Source organism: Entelurus aequoreus, linkage group LG01, assembly GCF_033978785.1.
Source record: "Entelurus aequoreus isolate RoL-2023_Sb linkage group LG01, RoL_Eaeq_v1.1, whole genome shotgun sequence".
Lineage (NCBI taxonomy): Eukaryota > Metazoa > Chordata > Actinopteri > Syngnathiformes > Syngnathidae > Entelurus > Entelurus aequoreus.
This window is the reverse complement of record NC_084731.1, coordinates 43073689-43083544: the sequence shown is the minus strand read 5'-3', so window position 1 is coordinate 43083544 and position 9856 is coordinate 43073689. Positions and strand designations below refer to the sequence as shown.

Sequence of the window (9856 nt, the reverse complement as noted above, 5' to 3'; positions counted from 1 at the left end):
GACAGTTCCTGTGTTAATGAAACAGCAGTCCCGACTGGGCGGATGTTAAGTAATTAATGTGGGCGTTTTTTAGAATGACTTGACGCTTCCTGTGGTTGGTTTGCACTTGAAGCAGACTCACACCTTAGTTTTACATGCTTTTATGTAAACATTATCAAATTGAAAAAAAACAACAACTGTTACTTGAGAAAAAAAACATTTATTGCCGAAAATGTTTACCTTCATTAGTGTGTTGTATTGAGAATATGACAACATAAAGTAGTTACAGATGTAGCTTTAAATAGCACCCCAAAACTTACATTTGTGACTTTCCCATCACGTATGACTAGCAAAATAAAACCAACACATAAACTTAAGATTGAGTAACAGGTGGCAAATGTGAAATTTAGACATTTTAAAAAAATCAACCGTGCACTCAAAACAATCATGCTGAAAGAATCAGAATCCTTTATTGTTAACTGACTGTAACAACGGTTTCTTGAACACCTCTATCACCACCTTGAGTCGGCAAAATTCTAAAAAGAAAGCATGATTATAAAAATTTGGAGTTCCCATACACAAGCCATTTTGTGATGTCCTCATTTTCTGTCGTTAGACCGAGAACGACTGAAAGACAAAAACAACAAACAAATGACATGATAACTCAACATGGGTGATGGTAAAACAGTTTGTCAATATCCTCATTAGCATACCTCCTTGATCGCGAAAATGATCTTGAGCGCTTACGGTTCTTGTCTCTGGAAAGAGACCGATATCTGCGTTTGTCTCGTGAAACAGACCTGGAGGAGAAAAGAAAATTAGGTTAAATAATTTATAATCACTGCCATTAAAAAATAAAAATAACTTGCCTGCTGCGACTGCGACTCAGGCTCCTCTTCCTTGGTGATCTAAAGTGTAGGTGAAGTTGACAAAAAAGATGATTTAAGGGTTATCCTAACCAACACATACAACCTCATTGGGATGCATGTGAAAACTTGGGTTATGCGTAGTTCATTCTAATTAGATCATTCTGATGGAACTCCCCAAAAATGACAACGCTCTTTTTTACTAAACGCCAATTTTGCCCGGCAAGTACCAAAAGATGAGCCACGTCAAAATTGCTATTGATAAAGTCAATGCTTGACACCAAGGCTCAATTGGAGAAAAACTAGATCACATCCCTATAATGGTAAGAAAATGTGCTTTATAATGGGAAAATAGAATAAAAATACATTTAAGGCCATTTTATGCTGTTTGCTGGATCTAAAATGATTTTAGCAAACCAATTAGGTGCAGTGTTATTGAATTATTAAAATTGCTTTTGTGTTACACAGGACACAATTGCACTTGAGGTGAAATAATATTGCACGATTGATGAGACCAAAACTGCAAGGTCACCCCACAGGGCCAGTAGTTCAGCCATGCAACATAAGATCTACATTGTAATAGAATTTGTTGACGCTTCACTGGGATGTTTGTGTGAATATTTAACCTACACATCTGTCAAGTGTAAAATGTCACTGAGCTTTGGAAAGGAAAAGAAAAACGCATAACTGCAAAGAGCATGATAAAAGCAACTTACTATTTTGGGGGGTTTGGACAAGAAAGAAATGGCGCATGGTAGCCATGGACAGGGAGGTCAAATTGCAGAGAGGATCTGCCACATGCTGCAAATGTTGGCGATATGAAGTTGCTTGTTTGCTGGTTGAAGGGGATGGTTGTAGTTTCTCTTTAGGGGGAGGGATGTAAGCCAAGGGCAATTCCCGTTGATACAGTGGTCGCATGGCGAATAGTACGAGTAAAGACGGCGATTGGTTGATAATGTGAGGTGGGCCACTGTTGATTGGGTTAAGGTTGGAGAAGAAGGAGGATGCCGGGAACTGCATGCTCAGGAACCAAAAGCTTGGTGGAACCTGACGACTGGCGGTGCGCCTGGATCATGTGACAACACCAGCCAAGCAGGTCAGCAGTCACATGATGCTGAAAGAGGACTAGTTGACTGACTCAGATGGTGAGAAGCGTGGTGGTGACTCTGCAACGGGGTTCAGTTTTATTAATAAATGGAAAACTGAACTCAGCAAAACAAAATTAACACCTACAGAAATGTACCCTAAAAAATTTAAGTTGGTAATGAAGGCATTTTAAATCTAAGTGTAGTGTATTTCTAGAAAATATAAGTTAAAAAGCTTTTGACAGATTATCAAAACTTCGCACTGCCAAAATGAAGCATAGTACTGAGACGAACTGGTAAAGCTGAAGGCAAACAGATCCCTAAATCATTGTGCATAATCACAAGTGATCATCTTGCCAGTGCAGTCAACTTACATTTCTATGGCATTGTCAAACATTTTGAGGTCATTTGCTGCAGTGGGTGTGGGAAAATCAGCCATATGTGTAAGACATTTTTTAAAAAATGCATGCTTTAGGTTTAGAAAGATACCTGCGTCTAACTACGGGGCTTCGGCGCCTGACGTCATCCCTTGAGTGTCGACTCCAGGATGGAGGAGGACCACGGCTTCTTGAACGCTTTTCTCCAGTGGATAATTCGACACGGACTCGACAGCCACACATTGTTCTGCCAAATGATAAAGATAGCATTAATATAATTTCAAAATGGTGTGTATACAACAAGCTACATTTCTTGAGAAAAGTTATTACCTCCCATCCAGTTCTCTCACTGCATCAGAGGCATCTCTGGGATCTTCAAACTCAACAAAAGCAAAGCCTGGGGGGTTCCGAGCAACCCATACACTTCGTAAAGGACCGAAGTATCCAAAAGCCTGTTCTATCTCAGACTTGTTTCCATTGTTTCCAAGATTTCCAACATAAACTTTGCAGTCCAGTGGACAGTCTCTGTTGAACGATGGGTCTGACGGGAAAGAATACATTGAGACAGTGAGGGCTTCAGACTCACTGTGCCTCCATTTAGTAACCCAAGTTTAACTATTAAATATGATATTTAGATGTATAAGAAAAAGGTGAGAAGTCAGCACTGCCCTACACGAGGAACACTTAACTTGCAGACGCATCAACTTTGCTGAACTAGGCTTTTTTTTGGTTTGGTGTCATTGTTTTTCCACTACAGGATCACATTCTATTCTATTGTACTACTTATTGTGCCCCATTTATAATCTACTCCAATTAAACAATTATGTTTATAACATACTCTACTTATTAGGGGCGGCATGGCGTAGTGGGTAGAGCGCCCGTGTCAGAAACCTGAGGGTTGCAGGTTCGCTCCCCGCCTCTTACCATGCCGTTGTGTCCTTGGGCAGGACACTTCACCCTTGCCCCCGGTGCCGCTCACACCGGTGAATGAATGTTGAATGAATGATAGGTGGTGGTCGGAGGGGCCGTAGGCGCAAATTGGCAGCCACGCTTCCGCCAGTCTACCCCAGGGCAGCTGTGGCTACGAAAGTAGCTTACCACCACCAGGTGTGAATGAATGATGGGTTTTTAACATGTAAAGCGACTTTGGGTACTTAGAAAAGCGCTATATAAATCCCAGGTATTATTATTATTTGGGACGGCCTGGATCGGTTGGTAGAGCGGTCGTGCCAGCAACTTAAGGGTTCCAGGTTCGTTTCCCGCTTCCGCCATCCTGATCACTGCCGTTATGTCCTTGGGCAAAACACTTTACCCAATGTAGCTTAAAATATGTAGATAATAGGTTTCACTACATAAAGCGCTTTGAGTCTCTAGAGAAAAAAGCGCTATATAAATATAACACTATTCCATATTCTATTTAAATTATTAAGTACATACTATTGTTCTTGTTGGACTCAAGAGCTAAATCTAGGACCTCGGGTATTCAATTTTGTGCCATCACATGTGTGCTGGTATGACAATAATGTTCCTTGAATATTTGTGTACACAAGCCCCTTTTAATCAAGGTTTCTACAGTTGCCAGCAAGTCTAATTTAGTGATTTTTAATGCTACTTAAAATAAATGTTATGTCCATGTCTTACTGCAGATAGTTGTAGTCAAACGCTTACAATTGTCAGTATAGACAAAATTGTAAGCATCTGACAATGAATAGTTGAAATGTTTACATTAACTATTACTCTTGCGAATAAGAATTGGTTCACAAGACTGTTTAACGTGAGAATGTGTTTCTATTAGGGATGTAACGGTAAACGATATAATGATAAACCGCAATAAAATTCCAGACGGTTAGTAATACCGTTTAAATGTTTAATTACCGAAAACCTGTCATTTATTAATACATTTTAGGCAACACTGCTTACTTCCTTGAAATTGAAGCGCCGGCTGAGTTGTCAGTGAGGCACAAAGATTGGATGTAAGAGGTATCACTCCTGTTTATTTTTGTTGGCCAAACTGTTGCACTGAACCACTAGGTTGTTACAGAAGAACAAAGTTTGTTTATAGCTTTATTTTCATTAGCCAAACTACTTTGTGGGTTTACTATTGACCTCAAAAAGTAAACACCATGTTTTTTTTACTTTACTTGTGTTTTTACATCACTTGTGTGGTTTTCATTCCATAATATTATTTGAATAACCATTCATGTGACATAGCATTTTAATAATGTTTTAAGGTGTATGGTTAATTCTTATGCGACACATTTCTGCTCAAACTCTCAATGGATCTGTCCTGATACAGCTTGTACGTGTACACACAGTGCATGTAAATGTATGTACATAACTTAAAAAACACCTCTATGAAAATGTAAAAAGTGATAAAGGCATCGTGTACTAAAAAAACTGACACGTTGATACTATTAATGAGAAAAAACACAAATATTTGTATTTAAATAAATTGATAACATTTATCCATAGCCTTTTTATTAGACATTACAAAATACATGATGGCATCACATTCACACCCCAACAGTGTTTTACCAAACAATGGATAATCCTGACCAATAGTCGTGATTTCAATATTGATAAAAATAATAATTATTATTTTGCCCATAATCGTGCAGTCCTATGTGTAAGACTAGACCTCATATATGAACAGTACTTTTTTTTATCTATATCAGGGGTCTCAAACTCAATTTGCCTGTGGGCCACTGGATGCAGAGTCTGGGTGAGGCTGGGCCGCAAGAAAAGATTTCTTAAAAAAAATATTTCTTAAAAAAAATATTTTTAAATGTCTTTATTTTTATTTTCAACACAAAATAAAATCAAAATATAAATGAACAAAATGAGAATTAAGTAAATAAATCAGTCATAAGTAATAACACGAGAGGAGAAGTGTAGCAAAAACTCATAGCCATTATGGACAACACCTCCCACCCACTACACTCGGACCTTGCAGAGACAATGAGCACGTTCAGTGGAAGGCTCAGACTCCCAAAATGCAACACGGAACGACACAGGAAGTCCTTCATACCGACAGCCATCAGACTGTATAATGCATATGTTCCTTGACTGCACTTAAATGTAGAGTATATGTAGTATATGTAGAATATATTTATATATATATATATATATATATATATATATATATATATATATATATATATATATATATATATATATATATATATTATATTATTTATTGTTATTCTTGTCTATTGTGAGCGAACTGTGATGCTCAATTTCCCCCAGGGATCAATAAAGTACTTTCTATTCTATTCTATTCTAACAATAATAATTCGATTTCTCCAGTCAGCAACAATGTATACATAATGTGCAACCCGGTTCACTCTCTCATCTCCCTGGTATTTTGCATACTCCTCAGCATGTTTAGTGGTATAATGACGTTTTAAATTGTATTTCTTGTGCATTGCAACTTTCTCTGTGCAAATAAGACACGTCGGGGTGCCCCTGTGCTCAACAAAGAAATATTGCATCTCCCACTTTTCCTGGAATTGTCTTTGCTCATCACTAACCTTTCTCTTCACTGCACGCTTTGAAAAAGACATGTTTGGGGTTGTGGAATATATTTGTATTTAGCCAACGCACGGAGAATAATGTTATTTCCGCAATGTGTGTCGTTCCGCTTTTTCTCCCGACAGAAACACGGCGGTCGGCGGAAAGTACCGGGAAAAAGTGACGGCTCCCGGAGTGTTATATGGCGTCATATAAAAATATATGTAGTGTTCATCGTGTGAGGCAATGCAAATTAAACAATAAAAAAAACTAATAACGGTTTGAATTGGTCCAGGTTATCGGGGACTTTATTACTGACGGACAGGTGTCACTGTGTGACCGCAGCCCGGCACGTAAGACAATCCTCGTCTCCATGGCAACGTTTCTCTCACTTTCACTCATTTGCCGCTTTTCCACTAACGCAGGAGTATTTTGGACCCAAATAACACAAATCGTCTCTGTCTGGAGCCAATGGGAGGGGGGGGGGGGTCTCTCGCTGTGGAGTTTACAGCGAGAGAGAGCAAGAGAGAGAGAGCGAGAGAGCGAGAGCGAGAGAGAGAGAGAGCGAGGGAGGGAGGGAGGGAGGGAGAGAGGGAGGAAGAGCGCCGTGCGGGTCTCGTGGAAAAGCAGCAAAACGTTTCTCTGCTTGTATCCCGCAAGTGACATCAATGTTCGGCCCTCGAGAGCCATATACCACACCATGATTGGTAGATTCCTTGTAGCCTGGAAGAGTTAGGGCTACAAGGAATTCTGGGTATTTGTTCTGTTGTGTTTATGTTGTGTTACGTGTGGATGTTCTCCCAAAATGTGTTTGTCATTCTTGTTTGGTGTGGGTTCACATTGTGGCACATATTTGTAACATTGATAAAGTTTTTTTTATACGGCCACCTTCAGTGTAACATGTATGGCTGTTGAGTAAGTATGCACTGCAGTCGCTTACGTGAGTCTGTTGAAGCCCCATACAACATGTCACTGTGCAGACACATTACTTGTACGGAGAAAAAGTGGAGGTACTTTAAACCTCGTGCCCTCAATATTGATGTCCTCAGTAATGTTGATGGGTGAAAATTGGGAGGGTTGGCAAGAATGCTTCAGCTCTGCGCACACAACGCTGTCAAGCGCCATTCATATAAAACTCGCGGGCCACACTAACATTAAACGTTTATATTGAGGTGCGGGCCGCACAATAACGTCTCGCGGGCCGCAATTGGCCCGCGGGCCGCATGTTTGAGACCCCTGATCTATATGGACAAAAAGTGCAGTTACATCTTATGGCCATTGGGTGCCACCTTGCACAATTTTCACATACATTTTATATATTTATGTTTTTATTTAGTTTCTGCCATATTACTTTGTTTATAATACTTGTGTTGCTTCCATATGCACATTTTCTACTTGAGCTACATACATACATTTTGAATGTGTTTGTGTTTTATTAAATTAAACTTGGTTAAAAGATTTCAGTAGTTTTGATGCTGCCTGTAAGTAGTTTTTGAAAATTTTAAGCACATTTATAATTATTGCGATAACAGCCGCGATAATATTGGTAACAATAACCGTAATAAGAAATTGTAACACCGTGACATCGCTAATTTATATTCTCATTTATTTTACACAGCAGATGTGGCTTTTATTGGCCACGCCAAAGAAATGGGACACTGCCTTTAATCACTGACTTATTAGCCTAGACCATGTATGATTTCACCGCATTGATGCCAATTGAGCAAAGTTTTAAGGTCTTTTTGCACATGCTGCAAAACACTCCTCCGGGTTTGCAATCGACAAGCTTTAACAAAGGTTCACTAATGATGAAGTAACAAAAAGGTCATGAAAACTTCCCACATCCTAAAAGACATACAACAGACCATTTCCATCAAAGACAAAATAAAATAAAAATATATGATGCTTTTGTTTTCTGGCCAATTTTTCTTTTGCCGTCCCTTGCACGTTTTGTGTTTCTTTTGTTTATTCTTTATTTATAGTGGTTTTGTTTCAATTTCTTAATTACTGCTTGAAAATAAGATAAAAAATATTTGGAAATACATATATTTTTTTAAATGTATAGAGACTTGTTTACTTGTATGTTCTGATTGTTTGAATTGTGTGTATCATTTTGGCGGTTAAATAAAGTTAGAAAAAAAGAGCTGTGATTGGTCAACTTGTTACGACAGTTCCAGGGTTTACACAGCCTACCTTCGCGAACGCTTTCTCCTACGGTTTTGATGCAACGTGCACATTAAAAGTGACTGTTGTATTAAAAGGGATTAATTACAGCACCAACATTAAAATAAGTGTCGCTACCACTACTACACACGGGAAAACATGTGGAAGAGAATTGCAAGTAGGTCATGCCACATGTACCGAAACAAAGATTGTGGATGACTGACAAGGTTTCCTCGGTTTGTGCTATTCCATTGTCAAATAAACGTGCCAGACTGGTGAGAGCAATGCACAAAATGATATCTCTGTATCCAGTTTGAAAGCCGGAAACAAAGAAACAAACACACGGACATTGCAATTTATTGATAACGGCAGAGTTATTAAGTTATTTTTTTACAATTCCATTAATTGGTCCTGGCTTACAATTGTATGAGTTTTTAAATGCCTCTGGACACCAAATGTGATGCTTTTTAATGCCATTTAAGGCCTTAAATCTCACAAAATTAATTTAATGAGTTTTAATGCTGTTTATTGACACCTGGAAGCCCTGTAAAGTTTGGCATATCTTAAATTGCTGGTATCACATGTAATTTGATTATATGGGACAGTGGTATTGTATCATGAATACATGGAATAACTTCTCATACCTCCCATTTCAGCAAGTTCAAAAGTTGGAAGTGATGTCCTACAGTGAAACCGACCTGAAATGCAATACGGGAAAAAATAAATCATCATTAGTCTGGCCAACAAATACTATCAGGCATTTATTGGACAAGTAGCGCCTACTTTGTAATGTTGACTGGTATTGTCACCAAAATGGAGAACCCAACTCTGATGTGACGTTACAGAATAGTTTTCTTGTGTATGTCTTTGTGTTTTAACACTTTTTAGGGAAACAACAGATGACATATATAGGTAATGAACTTGCTTTTAATAAAACAGGATTTCGGCTGTACGTAGAACCGATGCAATTAAAGCACACCATACTAACATTTCAATCATTCTTGAAAACATTCATGGAAGGCGGCAGTGCTCATACTGAACACTAACACGCTTGCGGAAGCACAATGAATTCACAATCTTCAAAGACAACAGCCGCGTGGATTTAGCCTTTAATGTAAAGACGTATACACAAACTGGATAATCTATAAAACCTCAACATTAAAATTGAATTCAACGAGAAATTCTAGGGAAGTCATGAATCCCAACCCATCCCCCATCTCATCAAACATGCGTCGCTAACGTTACTTAGCAAAGTTAGCATCTCTCACGTCGATCGATTTAGCCCTTTTCCGGACCCAAATACATATTGACTAACTTCACTCGACATCAACGTCGAGAAAAATGAGCGTAGAGTAATTTAAACGTGATTTGAATTTGAGCTTACCCTTTCTGCGGCAGTGTGCGATGAAAAATATCAGCGAGTGCACTGGGACAGCTCCTCCTAGCTTGACTTGTTGTTAGCGCCGGTAGCCCAGCCGGAAAAGGAGGCGGCTTTCTTCTTTGTGTTATCCTCGTAAATCAAGGACTCACTTGAACATAGCGCCCCCTGAGGTCTTCTTCGTTTTCTTCTTCTTTTTTTTGTTTTGTTGCTTTTCCGTGTCTTTTTTTATCTTATTTTATTTTTTTTATTTTTTTTAATAAATGTTTTTATTGAATTTGACAGGTATTACACTATACAATAGAACAGTAATCACATTTTCCTCCTTTTTTTTTTACCCACCCACTTCCAAGAACAGCAACCCAACACACACCCCATACACACACAACCCCCCCCCCCCCCCAGGTCCTACATAAGTTAAAGGTACAGTCACAAATGGAAAATAATTAGTACACCACTTTCTTCTCAACATAGGCAGATAATAAATATACACCCAGA

General features: G+C 38.7%; 1 protein-coding gene across 1 annotated transcript; it reads right to left on the bottom strand.

Moving 5' to 3' along the window:
- Positions 1 to 183: 183 nt before the first annotated feature.
- LOC133652425 (serine/arginine-rich splicing factor 3-like) lies at positions 184 to 9518 on the bottom strand. Its single transcript, XM_062051181.1, has 7 exons — positions 9365 to 9518; positions 8625 to 8678; positions 2638 to 2848; positions 2420 to 2554; positions 849 to 887; positions 693 to 779; positions 184 to 606 (listed from the first exon to the last, which is right to left on the bottom strand). The coding sequence occupies exons 2-7, from the start codon at positions 8629 to 8631 to the stop codon at positions 579 to 581; spliced, it is 507 nt and encodes a 168-aa protein (XP_061907165.1). The 5' UTR covers positions 8632 to 8678; positions 9365 to 9518; the 3' UTR covers positions 184 to 578.
- Between the last annotated feature and the right edge of the window lie 338 nt (positions 9519 to 9856).

Excerpts from the sequence above, each read along its gene's own strand:
- LOC133652425 (XM_062051181.1), bottom strand. Across the intron at positions 2,555-2,637 it reads GTGAGAGAACTGGATGGGAG|AACAATGTGTGGCTGTCGAG; the intron begins GTAATAACTTTT and ends ATCATTTGGCAG. Across the intron at positions 607-692 it reads TCATTTTCGCGATCAAGGAG|TCGTTCTCGGTCTAACGACA; the intron begins GTATGCTAATGA and ends TTTGTCTTTCAG.